Raw genomic sequence first — 20,493 nt, 5'->3', positions numbered from 1 at the left:
TTAGCAAACATCTACAAGGATTCCAGAGCTACCTTGATTCTCCACAAGAAAAGTAAAAAGTTACCTATCAAGAAAGGCGTAGGGCAAGGAGACAGAATCTCTCCAATGCTATTCACTGCATGCTTAGAAGAAGTATTCAAGCTCTTAGACTGGGAATTGGATTAAGAGTGAGGATCAACGGCGAATATCTCAGCAACCTTCGGTTTGCAGATGACATTGTCCTATTCAGCAACAATGGAGACGAATTACAACAAATGATTGAGGACCTTAATCGAGAAAGTGTAAGAATTGGGTTGAAGATGAATATGCAGAAGACAAAGATAATGTTCAATAGCCTGGCAAGAGAACAAGAATTCAGGATCGCCAGTCAGCCTCTATAGAGTCTGCAAAGGAGTACGTTTATCTAGGTCAATTACTTACAGGGGACCCTTGATCACGAGAAAGAAATTAACGGAAGAATAAAATTGAGATGGAGTACATACGGCAGGCATTGCCAAATCCTGACTGGAGCTTACCACTGTCGTTGAAAAGAAAAGTGTAAAATCATTTCATTCTACCAGTGCTAACATATGGAGCAGAAACTTGGAGGTTAACAAACAAGCTCGAGATCAAGTTAAGGACCGCACAAAGAGCGATGGAACGAAAAATCTTAGGACTAACGTTAAAGACAGGAAGAGAGCGGTGTGGATCAGAGAACAAACGGGGATAGCCGATATTCTAGTTGACATTAAGCGGAAGAAATGGAGCTGGGCAGGCCATGTAATGCGTAGGATGGATAACCGGTGGACCATTAGGGTTACAGAATGAATACCAAGAGAAGGGAAGCGCAGTCGTGGTAGGCAGAAAACCAGATGGGATGATGAAGTTAGGAAATTTGCAGGCGCAAGTTGGAATACGCTAGCGCAAGACAGTGGTAATTGGAGATCGCAGGGAGAGGCCTTCGTCCTGCAGTGGACATAAAATATAGGCTTCTGCTGCTGCTGATGATGATAATTTTGATGATGACGATGATGAGCTTCACATTGTTTCTGTGATGTGCATACTCGTATCTACATAAGCGAGATACATTCATGAGCTCTCTTTCTATACTACACACTACGCGACGAGTGCCGGCAGGCACCACTTTGCGCCTACATTTATTTCGCATTCACGCTATCAAGGAACAAAGGTACAGCTGTGAGCTCAATTTGAGGCCCGTGGGCGAATGGTCCGAAACATTCGAAGGCGGCGCGCTCTGATTGTTGATGGGTGCCATGACGCGCGAGCCTAGCCGTCCGATATATGGGCAGGGAAGGAGTTAGAATGAAGGTATAAATAGCGGCGTCTGGTGGGTTGCACCCAAGGAGGAGCAAGGTCAAAACAAAGCCGAGCGAGGTGCTAAATAGTGCTAGGTGGGCGCACAGTGCACGGGGCGATAGTAGCCATGGTAACCGCAGGGCCCCGTGTCCCGTAGGCGTCCGCGGAGTGCTTTCCGAAATCGCCCCCACCCCCTTACCGCGGGCAGGGGTCCGCGGAGGCGTCAAGCGGAAGTGCCAGATAAAAGGGCGCACGTGGCCTCCTGGCGCGAGAATCTTTACGGCTGGCCCAGACGGACCCTTTACGGGGGCCGTCGATCAGGACCGCAGCTTGGTATCGCGCTCCCCTGTTTGCGCAACGCAACGCTTCTTAGCCTAACTCGCCTCCAAACTACGTTCTAGCTTAATCCGTGAGGTCAGGATTCTTTGCTCGAACTCGTTCGGTCGTTGCTTAAAAGGTATCTGTTCTTCGCACTTCCTTTTCCTGCATGCAGGTATCGCATGTTGCGAGCAGAGAAGCGTTCTTATATGTACACTCGTGCACGATATAAACGACACGTGAGTCGACCGATTCCTGTGCTGCTGAAGTTCCTGCTTACCGAAGAAAAGCGAGAGTTATTTGCCGCTGAAAGTGTTCCCGTCGCGCTGCCATGTGCGCTTTTTGTATGGCAGATCGTTTCTTGCTTATCTGCCGCCGGCCCGCGATCGGGTGTCAGCATCGAGGTTTCGGAGGCCGGTTCCCTCGCGCGCGGCGCACTCTTTTCTCTTTCTTCGCTTTGGGGCTCAGCTTTTGCTTCGTTCTCACCGTGGGCAGCGGTGGCGGCGGTCTCGGTTCGGCAAGGTGGGAGACAAGGGCGCGGCCCTTCTTTACGGGTCGCGGCTGCCGGTGTCAGCTGTCGGCGAAAGCGCTGAACAGAGCGCAAGCCACGCGGGAGTTTGAAGTAATTGTCGCTGGCAGCGGGACATCCCCCTTTCTGTTTGCACCTCGGATAAATTGTTTATTTCCTGGGCGTCACAACGGGGAAGACGGAGGTTGCGAAAGTGGCGAAGAGGAAAGCCGGATTCCGCTCTCTGTCTTTTTCAATCTCGATATCAAATGTCTCGGCTTGGTAGTTCGTTTCTTCCGGGCAAAGGACCCATTAGGGACTAACGTGTAGAGAATCCGTTAGGCAGCAGCCTGCAGGGTTGGTAAACGTGATGGCTGATCACAATGTTCGTATTTCTGACGCGGCAACATTCATGATCTTTGCCAAATGATGGTACCAGGTCTGAGAAAAAAAAGCTATAACTAAAGTAAAAAAACAACAAAAAACAAGTTAACAAAGAAAGAAAGACACGCCGAAAGGACGGGTTAGCCCCTGCGTCCATCTACACAAAAGTGAGACACGTCAATATCCACGCATTATAATGTAACGGAGATCTCCGGATCTCTTGTTCGCACCTGCGAAGCTCCCGAAGACAACTGCATGGTTGACGTCGGCGTGGGAAGGTTACACACTGGCGGTATTCACGTTAGATTTCATTTTTCTCCCTGCAACGTAGAAAGCTCCAAGTTTGAACCTATGTCGCATGCCTCTAGTGAGCTCCCAAAGCAATACGCCGCACTTCCATCACTTCTGAAGCGCACATCTACTCGCCAACACTTTCTAAACCAAAATCGAGAGTCCTGAGTGAATCAAGGTCGTGCATATACATAGAAGGGGTGTGTATACCCTGATTCCACAGAGCAGGCGCTAGCAAACCCCACCGTGGTCTGCTAGCGCTTGCCGTGAACAATAGGGCGTGCCACACCGAACCTAAATATTTTTTCAACCTGTTTTGTGCGGTATTATACAAAGCTGCTCTTAAAACAGCCCATGCAAGAAGACATGCAAGAGAAATTGTGCTGTGTGCCATTTTGTATTCGATGGCCGCCTTTGCAAATAACATAATCCTTTGTGACGACTATAGCCGACGCCTTTGGTTACGAAGCACTTCAGCGTACGAAATTGTTTATACAGCCCGCGAGCCCCCTTATAACACAACATTCACAATAAGCCCTTACGCTAGAATTATTCGGAAGAGTAAATTCCGTCCAATACTGATGCTGGACCTATCAATGGGGAAAGGCGGCCAGCCAATGGCAAATGGCAGTTACAAACAAAAATATTTGCTAATTCGGCACCTTTTACATAAGGTCGGTTTCTTATTGGCTGGCTTTCGAGCATCTGTCACTCAAGATAGCGTTTAGCGTGATAACGAAATGATCGCGCAGCGATACAGCCACACTACGCACGGCACTTACGAGAAGTATTGTAAATATGGATCCTGATTTCGGCACAGTATTAATGCTCGGAAATAAGGCTGCAAAAATGATGACAGTGTGACCTCCTTGTGCAGAATTCATAGCGCCAAGTGCCTTGACGACGCTATTTAAGTACGTTGAGACGAAGAAGACGAGATGGTTCTGTCGTGTCTGCTTCTCACATGCATTTTCAGTTTTAGAGCGATGAGAAAGCAAACAAATGCTCTATGCGCAGCAAGACCAGTGTGCAGGAAAAGCTTTTACGCTAGAATTTCTCGTAAGAGAAATTTTCAGCCAATCCTGATACTGGTCATGTCATTAGCGAAAGCTACCGCTGAATGGCAAAGAGCCCACCCGCCGGGGTGGCTCAGTCAGCTAAGGTGTTGCGCTGCTGAGCACGACGTCGCGGGATCGAATCCCGGCCGCGGAGGCCGCATTTCGACGGAGGCGAAATGCAAAAACGCCCGTGTGCTTGCGTTGTAGTGCACGTTAAAGAACCCCAGGTGGTCCAAATTAACCCGGAGCCCTCCACTACGGCGTGCCTCATAATCAGAACTGGTTTTGGCACGTAAAACCCCAGAAAGAAGAATGGCAAAGAGCCCTTACGAACGAAATCTGTGAATTCGGTCCCAGCGGCCGAATCGACAAAACATTTCGTGCGTAAGTGATCTTTGCCATGCGCCGGCCTCCTTCGCCAATATATCTAGCATCATGACTAGATGAATTTTGCTGTTACGAGAGTAAGAGCTTTTTGTGAATATCTACCCAATACCTGGTATATACACACACACACACACACAAAAAACGCTAATATTGTCAGGTAGAACAGATGCTAGCCAATTTAGAAGCTGGCCATATTATTAGCGATGAAGGTCGGAAATGGCAAAGACCACTGCCGAACTCAAACCTTTGTAAAATCGGCCCCTGGAAGTGCTGTTTGCCATTGGCCAGCCAATTTCGCTAACAATACTAGTATGTCCGACGTCGCGATTGGATGTCACATGACCTTACAAATAGTTTTAGCACAAGAACTTTTTTGTGAATACTATCCAAGGGGCCTGGGGCTGAAGGCACAAAGCTTTTCGTTGGTAAGTGCTCTTTGCCATTGGTTGGATGCGTTCGGTAATAACATGCACCGCATCAGGATTGGCTGGAACTTTCTCTTACGAAAATTGTGGCGTAAGAACTTTTTGTGAATAGGGCCCTGGGGCCAGATTCACAAAGTTTTTCTTTCGTAAGTACTCTCTGCCATTGGCCAACCGTCTTCTCTAATAATATGTCCAGCATCAGGATTGGCTGAACTTTCTCTTACGAACAATTTTAAAGTAAGAAGGTTTTGTGAATTCGCGCCCTGCTCCACAAGGAGTCTTTTTTTTTCGTAAGGAAAGTGTGCGATTGGCACATCGTCGTAGCTAACATTGTGCCTTATCACGATTGACCGTCTCGTGTTCTTAGAAAGCGCTCTAGCGCAAGAAGGACTTTGTGAATGCGCCCTTTAATGGCCGAATTCACAAATTTTCACGGCATTCACGGCAAGAACTTGCTGCCATTGATCGGACGCCTTAACTAACAATATATCCGGCATCACAATTGGCCGACGCCCTTTTCTCAAGAATCACTGATTGCGGAATCACTGATAGCGGATGAACTGATTTGTGAATACGGGTCTATTCTGACGCTAGACTTTGTGCGTAAAAGCAGGCGCCAGTCATTCGTGTTGTGGTACATGTTACTAGCGAAAGCGGCCGGCAAATGGCAATTACAAGCCGCAAGCTTTCGTGAATTCAGCCCCTGACGCACGACACAAGGGTGCGTTCGCTGTCACCTCGCGTATGCACTGAATGACGACGGGTGTCGCTGCGCGAAGGGGGTTTCGCTATAGGCACGGAAAGTGCAAGCTCGCTCACTTGAAGAACTCCAGCGCGGGCGAGGTGCGGTTGTCGGCGGCCGGCGCGTCCGTGTCGTTGTCCGCCAGCGTGCCGCTGTAGCAGCTAGGCGTGTTCCACGGATTGCCGCACTTGGACCACGGCAGCTCGGCCCGGAACGACGAGAACATGAAGTACAGCGCCCAGCCGATGATGACGTTGTAGTAGAAGGACACGTACCATGACACCAGCACTGAACAGTAGCCCACACCTGCGAGCGCGCAGGTTCACTTGCTCGCCTGTTGTGTCTAATTGGCAGATGGCTATACTCGGAAGGAGTGCGAGCGGAAACGCGCGCATGCTTTGAAACTAATACATCGAGGCTGCAAATTCCCACTCTCGGGGATATCGCAATCACCTATAAAAAAATCGCGTGACCGAATTGCGAACCTATGGGCCGCAAAATATGCGCGTCGCTGGAGGCGTATTTATCTGAATGTGCAGTGTTCCTATAGGGTCACGGTGCTGCGCAGTATATCGATGACTTTGCATTTTGACAACCATGGTTTGGATTGAAAGAAGACTCATCCTTAGGTTACATAGTTTCGCAGAAACAATCGAGATTCAGAATAACAGCTGCACGTCCCCAATGCGCCCTAGATGATTACAAATCATGAGTTACTGCATACAAAACAGAACAAGAGAAACTGCACCGTGAAACGGCCCAACTTGCCTTTGAAGAGGGGGCACAACTTCCAGACGCTTATGGGACCTTGTCTGTTGTACTGCCCCAGAACGAGCTCCATGTAGAAGAGTGGCAGCGCTCCAAAGATTAGCATCAGCATATACGGTATCAGGAATACACCTGGGGATATCAAGAAGAGAACATAGAACGCACAGAGCACGTGAATACTCCCTACAAAAGCGATAGCAACGTTCGCATTACCCTATCCAGTAGCCATGAACTGAAAAGGCTCAAAGGACACTCGAAAATTCAAATTAGATTCGTTGCGTTTGTATTTTGCACGCGCAGAGCTTGTTTAATCTCGAATTCTGTGAAGGCATGCGGGAGTAAGTGCATAAAGCTCGTGAACCTCGAGTTTGGCCGGCTCTGCCTATCGGAACGAAATGAAAACTCGTCCCAGAGGTTAGCCTTGCCTGGTGGCCTGTTTCTTTCCAGCGAAGCTTTCGTTTTAGTCAACGACCCGGACAAGGTAGCCCACAAAAAGAGCATCACCCAACCCCTCCCCCCCCACTCCTGGACCTTTATTTTTCGCTTTACAGAACATACCGATTTCGCGCGCGCCTGTTTAGGGCGTAAAATGTCACTAGTTTTAGAGCGCGTGCATTGTCCCGATCACATCAGGCCTGGATGTATAGGACAATTCGGCGACAGCAGCAGCTCTTAAAAGAACGCCGACGTTTGTCGATCTGTCGCGACGAGGGCAACGATGCCGAGTTTTACATTATAATTGATAGGTATAGAGCTTCACTCGAAGGGGCGCATTGTGTAGCGTGTCATTCATGTGAAAATCAGTACGGGTCGCGAGGCTGCATCGGTGGCGCCTGGTGTTAAGTGGCTGAAAATTTCCTACCATTTCGTCCCTTTGAAACAGCAAAGTTCGCTCTGCTGCTGTTTATGGATCCAGGGCGCCGAGCGGCGCGTCTGTAAAAGTGCTGCGCGGAGCGCGCCAGTGATTCTGCGAAGTGCACTTCATTTCATGGGTAATAGCGAATACGGCTGCGCGCGATGCAAAAATTTGCAACGCGCGCAGCCATCGCAGTCTTGGGAAGCGTTGCGGTGCAACAACCGATCCGCTTTGCCTTCTGTCGAGCCCTAACAAATCAGCGGCCAGAAGAGACCTTTTTGTTTCGGCTAGCGAGAGACCCGCTTGCTGAACGCGCTTCACGTAGTCATCATCATCATCATCATCATCAGCCTATATTTTATGTCCGACTGCAGGACGAAGGCCTCTCCCTGCGATCTCCAATTACCCCTGTCTTGCGCTAGCGTATTCCAACTTGCACCTGCAAGTTTCCTAACTTCATCATCCCATCTGGTTTTCTGCCGACCTTCGACTGCGCCTTCCCTTCTCTTGGTATCCATTCTGTAACCCTAATGTGTACGTGTACTTTCTGTACTTGGTGTCTGTGTACTTAGTGTACGCTTCACGCGTACGTGTTCCCAATCTGCCACGATTGGAAATTTGTTAAGTTACATGACTGAACCCCGGTATCCGATGAGCTATGCTGCACGGAGCTCGTTTTCCAATTTTCGAGTGAAATCGAGTTTTTTTTTCGGTGGTCCAGCGACTATAAGGGAGTCCTGGTGCTAAACTCGAGGTCGCACAAGTTGTATCGCATCGTAGAAGTCGCATTTGCGTAAGAAAGCTGTGGTAAATTGCCGCAGTACCGTGATCTTGCTGCACTTTAGAAGAATCCAGTGCTGCGGAAATTCTTTCGAAGCCACTTGCGGCGCGTTTGCTCAGCGTTCAATAGTGCAGCTATTGGGCACAAGTTAGCAATATTTTGATATCATTCTGTTATCTCTTCTGACATCTCGTTCTCGCAATCACTATATTTATGGCGCGCCTGGCATATCATGTTCGAAGTCTTGATTTTGTTTCTCAACCAGGTATGTTAATATAATACACCTAATTTCGTAAGTTTTGAGCTACGTTTCATTCAGATGGAACTCTAGAGTGTTGAAACGTCGCTTGCGAAGCAGAAGGGTCACCGCCTTATTAGGCGTTTTTTTTAATGAGATGCGATCACTGTTGCTATACATGGTGCTTTAACGCCAGTGTTTGGCGGACGATATCTACTCTTTTTTGGAACTTCGAGCTCGAGTTATACAGATAACGACAGCGGATAGTAATGTCCACGGTGGTAATAGAGTAATCATCAGTTAAAGGCACAACTCTCTTTCAGTATAGACGGCGTATAGCCTTAAAACGCTCTATATTTGCTCCTTTGGTCCTGCTCAGGCACAGTGCTGTTAATTCAAACTCGAACAATTTCGGAACTACTTCAATGCATTATTTCTTTTCTAGTTTCGCTTGTATTTGTAACAATGGCTTAATTCAGACTCCGAAACGTACCCTTGGGATTACGCCATGAAGTTTTCAAGCATGCATGCTTAAAAACCTGCAAACGAGCCAATTAAATGTAGCAATTACATGTAATTACGCGTAGAAAGCGTTCGCTGCTATTTGTGTTTCAATTCATGAGCAGCGTACTAAACTAGAGGCAGTAATTCGGGGCCCTGATTCGACTGATACATACTTTGCTCAATGTCATAGACAATGTCCTATACACAAAGGGAAGATAATATGACGACCAAATTAAGCGTAACAGCGTTCATGCCGTGTGTGATTCAATCAATATGTATTAGAATAGACTTTCTCCTTCCGGACCACTTCTTTTCCTACTCATAGCAATGACTCCTTAATGAAGACAGCCAAAGCGACAGCTCTAGAGCCACGCTCTGCGTAATGGGCCATGACACCATGCACGATCTTGTGCCGAGCATTCCTCGCAGTACCTTTCATGAGTCATTCTCGTGCCGGGTTATGTTAAGACAAGACGTGGCTCGTCAATGAAGCAATCCCATGGTTGGTGGCTGGACCAATTTCTACATCCGCAATTAAACCAGGGCCGGTTTAATTAACGTAAGCATTCTTTTCTGACGATTCTTTTTTTTTTTTTTTTGGTGGCATGTACCGTTCACGACCGACCAATCACGTTGACAATAACGCTGGCTGGGTGCTGCTCGTACCACTTACTAAGCTCGAGAAGGATTAGCATTGGAATAGAACGGTTACATTAGGCCGGCCCAGCGAAGAAACAAGCCCACACGCACGAAAAGCGAGAAACGGCGCTACATGCGCTCGCACCGTTCGCTTCCTTTTCGCTTTGGAAGAACGGCTGCCGAGTGGGTGTGCTCACCTCCGCCGTTTCTGTAGCAGAGGTAGGGAAACCTCCAGACATTGGCCAGGTCTACGGCGAAGCCAATGATGGAGAGCAGGAAGTCCGCTTTGCTCTTCCACGTGGGTCGCTCTCCGGCCGCCTTGTCCTCGAGCGGCTTGCTGGCCACAGGCACTGTCGAGGCCACACCGTCGGCCAGGATCACAGCTGTCTGACCTTCGGCGGCGCTCAGGTGGTCCACATACTCTGCGTATGCCCACGCACGCTGTCCTTCATGCCCCGCTGCAGGTGCACGTCTCTGAGCCAGCGTGACCTCTCGCTTTTCAGGCGGGGAAAATACTGCGGTATTGTTACTGACTGTCTGCCAACAACCCACCTCTGGCGAATCCTTCAACTTCCGGTCCAGCTGCTGCAAACATCGGGCAAGAGACGAGAACTTCCTACGGCAAGTAGTTCCCGTGAACGGTATGTTTCTTGTGAACTCGATGCTTGGTGATTTTGTCCCATATTGATATTCGAGCAAAAATCACTGACGTTAGATTTGGGCCTGCTACGCTTCAGATATTGGTCCATCAAACATTTCTTATGACCAATTTCTCCCGAATTGTAGTCTATTCGGGAAAGCTTCACATATTAGATCACTTAATAAAACCACCAATGCCTAATTCACCCGGAAATGTACAGGAAGAGCGCGAATTTTCAGTGAGAGAAGGGATTGTGTTGTCGACTGTCTAACGCCAGTTTACGCCTTAATTTACGGACAGGACATAAATCATGCAACACGACACATGTGCCCACTTACACTGCGTTCTTTTACTAGCCTGCCACCTGACCAGTAGGTGTTCGGCAATGTCTCCGCAACCGTTGAACAGGTATTTCTTTCTGTATCCCCGAACAATGCCAACTGTACGAAACAATATCGGCCCATAATCACAAAATAAGAATTGTTCGTAGAAATTTTCGGCCAATGCTGATGATCGGAATACTATTAGCGATAGTGGCCGGCCGATGGCACAGAGCGCTTACTAACGAGGACCCGTATTCACAAAAAAACTTTTACTCTATAATTGTTCGTAAGTGCAAATTCCAGCCAATCCTGATGCTGGAGATCTTGTTAGCAAATGTGGCCGGTCGGTGGAAATACACACTTACGAAAAAAAAACTTTGTGGATTTGGCCCGAGAGGCTTGGTGCATTCGTCCCCTCGATTCGACGGTGTGGTCGCTCGGGCTGAATTCACAAAACTTGTCAGTCGTATGTGCTGGTTGCCATTGGCTGGACACTTTCGCTGCTATTATATCCACCATCAGGATTGGCTGGCATGTGTTCTTACGAACAGTTATAGCATGCAAGCCTGCATGCTTTTATTTATTATCACATTGAAGTTATGCCGCATGGCAAACCAAACGAAAAAAAATCACAAGAAATAAAAGACGATCATACCGAAAGAGATTTTTAGTGAACATGGGCCCTCGACCCGTGTTCACAGAAAGTTCTTACGCTAGTAAAGTTCGTAAGAGCAAAACAGTTCAATAGTTACAACCAACGTATTATTAGCGAAGGCTTCTGACCAATGAGCAAAAGTTCTTGTTAGCTAACAAGAACCTTTGTGAATCTGCCCACTCGTCCTTCAACCTCTCTCTGGCAGCCAAGCAGACTGATTATGCGATTTGTAGGTGTGCTTCACACAAGCAAGAGTTTGTGATAACAGCTCTTCCTGTTAACAATAAGTGGTATTTCATGAGGCCTGTTCATAGAAGTGCTGGGGTGCTTCAGTAAAAACGTGTTTGCGCGCAGCACGGACGCCTTGCAGAATTGGGCCCGTATTTACAGAAAAGTTCTTATACTATAAGTGTTCACAAGAGCAGCTGTCAGCCAATCGTGATCTTGGACATATTACCGAAGGCGGTCGCGACCAATGGCAAACAGAACTTACGAAAGAAAGACTATGTGAATACGGGCACTGAGTCGGCTATCACGCTCATGCTCACTCGCTCCGCAATGACCGTGGCTCACCTGAGGACAGGGGCGTGCTGGTCGAGGAACAGTATCCGTCATCCCGGATGGCCGAGTGGCGCAGCTTGCGCACTTTGTTCTTCTCGAAGAACACGGGGCTGTCCTTAGACGGCGCCGGCGAGCGCGGCCCGGGGCTGCTCCTGTGCTGCGGCGACCGCGGACTGGCCTCGTCTGTGGCCGGCAGCAGCGGCTCGGCGGCCGGCGGCGACTTGGCGGCCGCCACGCTGTTGTTGGCCGGCATGGTGAGTGCCTGCTGCTCAATGGGCGCCGTCCGGCCGCACCAGCTGTCCGGAGACCCGCCAAGCTGCGAAGCAAAGAGCACGCTGTGGATCCATGCTTCAAGTAGCTCTCCTGGGAGTCTCAGGTGGGAAACGCTGCCATACCTGCCGTAACTAAACAAAGGGGGTACCTGGACGCGAGTGCGCTATAGCGCGCAGGAACGATTAAAAGTTTCCCGTGTACAAGATAGCTGCGTTGTACTGTTCAATAAAGAAACTGTAATTTGAGCTTTTTTGTGTACTTGGTCCTTTCCCTATGTGCTGTCGTCTTACTGCACAGACCTTCCCATTACGATGGTAGGTGGCGCCGCATTTCGGTGCAGGACTTGCTTTCGATGTCGTCACGACGTCATAATTTTGGGCCTTTATTTGTAAAGTTTAGTCAAGAGATCTCAGGATACCTTAATCAACATGTACACAAGGTTTGTCTCATGCACATCTATGGCACTAACTACGAAACCTATTCGATCAAAACCCTCACCAACTTTGTTTGCGTAAATTTTGATCATCTACCGGATGATACTCACCTCTATTGGAGGCGCAACTTATAGACTGAGTCTTCTCCATAACACGAGATCAAGGTTGTTCACATACGTAAGCGTACCGCGGTGTCTCGTAAATAATCGCAAATCGAAGCAGCTCGGCATATCATATAGCAAGCTTTCTTGGGCATACGTATTCTTCGCTCAATAAACGTACTGCAGTAGATTGAGACGCTGTACTATGCACATTAACACACGAACGCCTGCCGGAATTAGTTAGCCCTGTTAATTTGGCCAACCTGATTGATTCGGCAGCAGAGGGACCACACAAGTCATTCGGTTTAAATTTGGAAAGGGCGATTTGTAAGCCGCAATTAAGCCCATGTAAACGAACACCTCACCGAAGAGGTTTTTTGTGAAGTAACATTAAATACGGTAACATACCTGCGCTCAATCAGTGCACAGAACCTCCCCCCCCCCCCCCCCCCCCCCCCATAACAGTTCTTCAAGTACTGTACTAATTGGTGAAGGATGTCGTCGGGGCTAGTTAGAATCGCATTACTCGGATACAGCGCTGTAAAGGTTTACGAGACACACAATAGGAACACGAACCCGAAGCGCATTCTCGTTCATGTTCGTGTTTTTATTGCGTGTCTCGTAAACCCTTGTACCGCTGTTTCCGAATAACTGTAATTATTCGAGGTTTAGAAAGTAGTGAATAAGACAACAAAATTAACGAGTCACAGAAAACACTATGAAGTACGTTCATTGAAAAGAGTGGGGGGAAAAAGTAATGGTAATAAACGACATCTCTACAACACGAGGAAACAATTTGTTCGCTGTTCTCCTAAGACTGCGATTGCGTAGCTGATACGAATTTTTCTAGGAAATGCCTCATCGCATGTCACGTATAGAGTCTCTCGCTCCCTATTTTCAATCTTCTACCTTAATCCTCATGAATGTATCACAGAACAGGCAGCCATCGTCTCGGTCTGTGATGTCTGCATACAGCTCGCCCTGAAACATTTATGCCGCAATGCATATGCCGCAAAACATATGGAGGCGCCATGATGAGCATATCATGCCGCACATACGTGTACATACACGCCTGAATAAATGCCTGAAAACGGCGTCCAGCCGGGCGGTAATAAATGGGCGTTTTGCGTCATTTGCGAATCGCGCGGCAGAGCTTCCGCGCAAATTGGAAATTGGTTTTTCGAGGCATAACAAAAGACAAAATAAAAGCGGGCAAGGAGAAATGAAGAGCCGTCAAAACGCGCTTCGAGTTCGAAATACACAAAAACAAAATAAGCGCGCGCGGAGTGACGGAAAATGTTGGAATTAAGCTCCTGCGAACAGAACCGTAACAAAGAGGACGATATATAGCGAACGGGCAAGGGAGGGGGGGTCAGACACATTGCTGCAGGAGCGATGCTTCTGCGGAGGGACACAGGAAGAGAAGAGAGAGAAACAAAGAACGAAACTGTAGAAAGGAGGATTGAGATTTTTCGGGGCCCTTATGCATCGTTTACGGAGTGCCGTAATCGTTGTCGGCAGATAATGATCCGAAGAGAGTCCAGCGCTTCCACGCCTGGTGCCCTAAATCTTGGTCAGCGAGAGCGCTCCAGCTGTGATCCCGCAGGTTGTTCCCCTTGATTGTCTTTCGCGCTGTGCGGCGCCGGCGATTATTTGAGCGCGTGCGGCTCTTCGGGAGCCGCGGGGGCCGAGAAATATGACACTCGTCGGGGAAATGCTAACGAGCGAGCGGCCTTGGGGCGGTGGTGGCGATTGGCCGCGCTGCTCTGGGGGCTGACCAGAAATCAATAGTTTTCCAGAACGTGCGTCCAGAAAATAAAGTGGGCGCCAATCTGACCGGCAGGTGGCAAGCTCCCTTGGGCCGGAAAGCGCAACATTATTCTTTTACCGTGCGTTATAGTATAAATCTATAACACCGGAGTGTACCTCGTGATTTCGCTGGAGAGCAGTTCTGGCCCAACGGGGTTATTTAAAAAGCCATGAAAGAAGAACCATTTTGTCGATGAGCAGCACTACAAGGGATCGTCACATACCTTGTTATCACCGGCTCTTGGAGTAAGGGAGAAGAATAAGTCCATTCGAGGGGCTCGATATTTTGTTGGTCACTAATACCGCATGAAGAAAGAGACAGCGAAGCCAGGGAAAGCATAAGAGAAGTGATTGGTCTTGCTTAATCGAAATATAGAAAAGCTTGAGAATTGGGAAATGCAAGTGGACTTAGAGACAGCTTGCCGTAGGTCGGAGTTGAACCCACATCTTTCGCATTACGCGCGTGCGGTGCTTTATTGGCCTGTTCCTTAGCTGACGCACTACGTGACTCTTGCGGTTGAAAGGATGTTTCACACCTGTCGCCTTTGCCGTGAGAGGCGGTGAGCGGCTAACACTCCCAGGGCTAATCATGTGCACATGTGTAAAAAGCCAAAGAAGTGGACGGAGAGATGGCACCCCGGTTCCTTAATTGGTAAGCAACGCACGCGTAATGCGGAAGATGTGGGCCCGGCTCCCACTCGCGGCAAGTGCTGTTTTCGTCCACTTTACTTTATCACTGCTACAATTTCAATTAGGCACAACAAATAATTTCCCCTGCACCTTCTCTGGCTTCGTTTTCTGTTTCTTAGTACGGTTGTGGCTCTTACTCTGTAGTATTTTGAATTACCTTCGTCGTTCTTTCCGATTGTCCTTCTTCGATGTGGAGGAAGGCCGAGGCGTAGCCTTCACGAATTCTTGATACCCAATATTCTGCAATGTCCTCAGTTCCCCCAGTACCCCCAAGAGCCGGTGTATTATTATAGTGGACTATAAGGGGGCTGATACTAAGCAAAGGCTTCCGCGGCGCCGCGCACAAAAGAAGCCAAGTAGAGTTCGTGTTCTGCGCGCGCCAGACTTCTCCGTAACGAATTACATCTAATTAATTTCAACTACTTTTTTTCAGCAACCACTTCCACGTAACCAGTTACTTTATTGACGGGACAAGCTATAACAGTCAGCGCAGCTTTGCGAACCTGGATTTGGAGAAAACTACAGTAAAACGCCCGAGATCGTGCCATGCAGCAGCCTCGCAAATGCGCATGTTCACACAGGCGAACCCGGGGCCTCAGTATTTGTTTCCTCATCTTAACGCTTCACCATATGTTCACCGACGAATTGAAGAGGGGCTTGTATGTCTCGATAGCGAAGACCACTGAGGACGTATACGGACGACTTTTTTAGCTTTTCATTGCCGCAACCAGAAGCGTCTTCTCCAAGTCCCAGCAACAATGAAGCGCTGCGCGTCATGGAGCTAGGACCCAGATGCTGAGAAACCGCAATCCTGTGCGCGAAGTTCGTATACTTCACAACACCGCCCCCAGCGCGTAGATCGCATTTCCTCCTCGAGAATGTTTTTCTCGAGACGATTTCGAGAATATTTCCTCCTCGAGGAAGTTTTCAGTGTCGCAACTGATGTCTTCTCAAGAAAGAAGAGCGACGATTATCTTCGAAAAATTTTTAAAGCAATTGTTAGGGCAGATAAGCAATGGCTGCAGAGGCCTCACTCAAAGTGCCAGGCCCGTTCGTTCTATTACTGTATCCCTGCAATGTTAATAAAAGTTCGGAGAAACGTAATGCACAAGTAATCTCTTACTATTGTGTAATTTTTCAATTATGTTAGTTTTTGACATTTTTGAACGAAGTAATTGTAATTGTTTGTTGGGTCCTGTAATCAGTTACTTTTTTTTTTTTCTGTAACGTGCACACGATTGGCACGCGCGCAATGTCGCTGACGTTTGTTTTTTGTGCATCGTTAAGCCTCTTGTGACCACGATTTTCTAACTTACGCTATTACGCGTAAAAAACTGCATGGGTGCGCACAAATTACTTCGTCATTAGGCAGGCATCTTGGCCGCCGTTTCTGTATAACAATGTAACCACAACGGCGCTCATCATCCACAAATGTAAGCAAGCACTCGCCACAATGAACCATTCCTGAAACTATTAGTCAGTAAAGGACACCGTGCAATGTTGTAGATAGTGCTGAGCTGTCACGTCTTCAGAACGACTGGAATTCCTGGCTGGCGGGCGCCCTTTGCAAGCTACACCAATCTACACGAGGTCCTGGCAGATAATAGCATAAGTCGGTGTCTGTTACGTATTCTCCCACTGAATGAGTACGGTCAATGCATATTTGTTTTATTTGCTGTGATCTTGTATCTGCATGTCTCGCTGTTCACTATATGGTGTATAATCAGAGGATACAGTATAATATTACCAGTTGTGGAGGATAGAAGAAAAAGGAAGTTTGAGAATAGACAGCCGTGACAAGGCGGTTGTGTCTTTTGCTCTGCCTCGTTCTTGGTAATTGAGCACTGTTCACTCGTACCACAAAAACAACAAATGATTGCAAAACGTATACTTTTGTGGAATCTCAGGTACTACGCGCCGCCGCGATTTGGTGTTCTTATAGCCATTATAATTTGCATCAATTTAGTAATGTTAATTTGTCAGTCAGCGGTCTGCTTTCTATGTTGTTATTGTCAATATATTCTGAGAAAACCGGACGACGTGAGACCCAACTGGCGGAGATTTTAATTACGATAATATACAGTCTCCGGTAAATTTGGAAATATCGGTTACAAATATCTAGCAACTGGCGATGACAGGGGTGGCATTTTAGGGCAGCACAGCAATCACATTCTCGATGGAACCCTATCCGGTGGCACCTTCTCTTTTGCGCGATGCTTAAACGCAACGCGTACGATATTGTTGAGAGTAGGTTGAGAAACGTCGTCATCATACGCTTCCCAGCCTGTTCCTGGTGGTTTAGGAAATTCAGATGCTATTCCCCGACCACACCGTTCTCATCAACGCTGCTGAATTTCTCCGTGTTGGGGCCAATCAGACGAGGCACAATGGCGGAATCTGACAAGCGAAACGTAAAGAATGGAGTCTCTCAACTGGGAAATTTCGGTGCAGGTGCTTCACAGGTTCGCACTTCAAGAATTACGCGAAGTATAGACTGACGTAACAACCTCATCAGAAACAGCTACCATAGAGCAACTGTATAGTCCTGGAAAGAAACAGTTTGTGCGTAGAGAAGGGTTGTGCCAAACTCACAAGGATCATGAAGGCTGTATTGTTTTCTGTCCCGCTGCGGCATTCAAGTTCAGGGTGCTATGAACTGAGAAAAAGCTCCGAAGCGTCAACGTCTCCTTGACCCAGTTTCATTTCCCTCGCGCTGAAAATATTCACGGTGGATTCGATGGAGGATTAAAGGGCTAGCACGTTCGAGCGCGTTCATGTAAATCCCTATACGGCTTGGAATAAGAGGATTATTTAAGATTCATTGCGGATTACCTGCCTGATGACGGCGTGTTCGCATGTAGGAGTGCGGTTAACGGTATTCCGCTTTTTTTTTATTTCTAAGTTAACTCCGTGTTGCTCTAATAGCAATGGCAAGCGTGTTGCTACCCGGGTCGCGCCCCAAGAGTAATAGTGTGGTTTTTTCGTGGCTGACAAAAGCGAGTTAAGGGCCAGATAATGTAAGGATTCCTTTTGCTCAATTCCACTTCTTTGTTATCAATAACTGTTAACGGCGTGGTGATCATGGTGATAAGATATAGGAGAAGCACCCTTCACATCATTGACGAAGCGCGAAAAGGAAAAAAAAATAATTGAAATGAAATCGTCATCTTGTCATGGCCAAGCATTCGATACTTTCTTTTTGCTGCAGTTACTGATGTCGCAATCCGTGAATAGATCTCAGGCACGACACTCGTCTGTACATTCGCAATCGTTTATATGGCACGACCTACCAGCCACAACGGCAACAAGATTACAGTGGCAACAAGGTTAGAGGTGAGAATGAGGCCTGATTCGGGCCTTAGATCTCGAGGCAGTCAGGGGGCTATTATCGGAGTCCTAGTGGAGTGATTAAGGATGATTTATCCTCAGACCCTGTCTATCCACTAGAACTTTTGCATTCTGCTCCCATTGGAATGTCATGCGGTTGCCGTGACCGGGATTCATACCTCTTGCTCGTTATAGCATAAAGCCGAAGCTACAAATTCATAGCAGCGGGTCCATGTGATTATTATTATTATTATTATTATTATTATTATTATTATTATTATTATTATTATTATTATTATTATTATTATTATTATTATTATTATTATTATTATTATTATTATATTTGTTCACAAGAGCACATCGGCCTTTTTATACCACCTCATGAAGCTCTAGTAAAGATGCAATATGAACAGAAAGGAGGGCCCATTTTAAAAGAAATATAACGTGTCAATATACTTACTTCTTGCTAGTCTAGATGGCTCATAGTAGATGTGGTGAAAAAGACGCTAAAAAGTATGAAGAAGACGCTCTTTCCCGTGCGGTTTTGATGAACAAAAATTTAATTTCTCACAGTGAAATCCATCAGAAAAATAGTAAAGTACGACTTTACCATTCGGCGTAGGATTCCCCGTCGGATTGTTTACTAATCGACGTCGGATTGTAATTTGAATGTACGAGAAAGCCTAATTCTGCTACGAGGAAACTCAAGCACAACCCCCTTTTCCAGCATTTCTACCAGACCTGCGCGCGTTGGGGCAATAGCAAACAATTAATAAAATAATAAGAAAAAGGTGCTAGGGCCTTCACATTTTAATATAAGATCACTTATATTGCCCCTGGAAAAATTGTCTTTCCAGCAATGCATGTCAGTTTAAAAGTGAAGCCGACTTTAAGGGGATCAGTTTAAGCTTGGTATTTGTAAGCTGGCCTTCCCACGTTTAGTGTTGCAGTGAGTGAAGCCTACTTGCTGTATGCGAACGATGCGAGGCGAACGTGTCCCGATAACGCTATCGCATTCTACTTATAAAGGCCAAGCTTAAGCGTCCTCCCATTTTTTAATATGAAATCTCTGAGGCCCACATCCACCCATCGTGATAATCACACAGGTTGCTCGTTAGGCATATCCCCTTCAGTAACAATTACGATCGACTGCCGATAAATGTATGAAATTTACATATTTTTATGCCAAGATGCTGCCGACTCTATTAAGAGCAAGTCAAGGTGGTAGAATGACTCTTTCTGCATTTTGTAATGAGTCACCATAATATTAGAGTGATTAAGTATCTAATTATTGTGCACTCAGTAATGATACGTTTCTTCATAAAAGCTAATTGAATCACTACTGTGAATTACTTGCAGAAGTTAATTATTGATTGCAAACATTGCCTAGAAATAAAAAAAATTATTTCGCAGTTGGTACAGAAACTTCCCATAGCAATCTTCGGTAGAGATAGATCTCCCTCAGAAGTAAAATGAAAGTACTAGAGGTAAGCAGAAGTTTAATTTACCCTAAGCGTAATTATTGTGGTCTATTTCTTGCCAAACTGCACAGAAATGGCAAAAATAAATCGCGTCCACAAATGTGTACACAGTGATTGAAGGGGATATAATTACGGACGAACGTTCGCACAAACTTCGTAAACAAATATAGAGCAAGCAGTTCAAACGGATGCGCATAGAGAATACAACGGAGCATTTACACGCACGTTTTAAAAGCATTGTCACTGCGATTATCACGAAGGCGTCAATATTCTTCGAAACCTACATAAAGCATCAGCCGCTGGTGTGTTGTAAACAAAACCACCCCAATGCGCTTGGGATGCATACAGCAAAATGTCATGGGCATTTTGCTATAAGCACTAGAGGAAGTGCAGGTCTGGCCTGCACTGCATATGTTTTGCAACATTGTTGTTGCGTTTGCACGCACTGCGAAGCACAAGACGCTTCAATGTTTCTAGCCAGTCTGTAAAGAAGAGCTAGTAACTTCATCGTACAAGGTTCCTTTAAAAGCGTTAAATGTAAACGCAGAATAACAAATAATAATACTAAAGTAAAGACAAAAATGCGTGGGGGGGGGGGGGGGGTACGAAAGCTAACCACCTCTTGTGAGTAGACCAGAATGCACACTCGACAGAGCGATGCACAAACAACATTCAGTGATACGTGTGCCCAACTAGTTACACGGTAGCGAATCACGGGTGCGGACCAAGCCATACCTGCAGCGCGCAAGCGTCCTCGGAGTCAGGGCCCTGCAGCACGCACGGACGCGAGTTCAGCTTGCGAGCAGAGCGGCGAGCATTCTCGGCACAGGCTGGCGGTACATGAGCTCGGTGCGGGCATCGGCCGCGCCACTGAACAGGAACCTTTTAACAAGCCGCTGGCTGAGAGCCGCTGGTGGCGGGGGGTGTGTGTGTATGCCGCTAGCATGGGCACCCTGCCGCGGTTGGCGCCCGCCAAGCATGCGAGATGGAGATCTGCGCTCGCA

General features: G+C 47.2%; 1 protein-coding gene across 1 annotated transcript in view; it reads right to left on the bottom strand.

Annotated features, from left to right (window-relative positions):
- The window catches only part of LOC119433970 (sodium-dependent noradrenaline transporter), a 193,576-nt gene that overhangs the window by 34,210 nt on the left and 138,873 nt on the right, over positions 1 to 20,493 (bottom strand). The window contains exons 2-5 of the mRNA XM_037701262.2: positions 11,387 to 11,690; positions 9,393 to 9,617; positions 6,178 to 6,309; positions 5,487 to 5,715 (exon numbers count right to left, since the gene is read on the bottom strand). Of these exons, the coding sequence (XP_037557190.1) occupies positions 5,487 to 5,715; positions 6,178 to 6,309; positions 9,393 to 9,617; positions 11,387 to 11,627 (827 nt within the window). The 5' untranslated portion in view covers positions 11,628 to 11,690. The remainder of the gene's footprint in view (positions 1 to 5,486; positions 5,716 to 6,177; positions 6,310 to 9,392; positions 9,618 to 11,386; positions 11,691 to 20,493) is intronic.

This window comes from Dermacentor silvarum, chromosome 1 (assembly GCF_013339745.2).
Source record: "Dermacentor silvarum isolate Dsil-2018 chromosome 1, BIME_Dsil_1.4, whole genome shotgun sequence".
Classification (NCBI taxonomy): domain Eukaryota; kingdom Metazoa; phylum Arthropoda; class Arachnida; order Ixodida; family Ixodidae; genus Dermacentor; species Dermacentor silvarum.
Note: the sequence above shows the minus strand (reverse complement) of the source record. Positions and strands in the feature narration are given on the sequence as shown.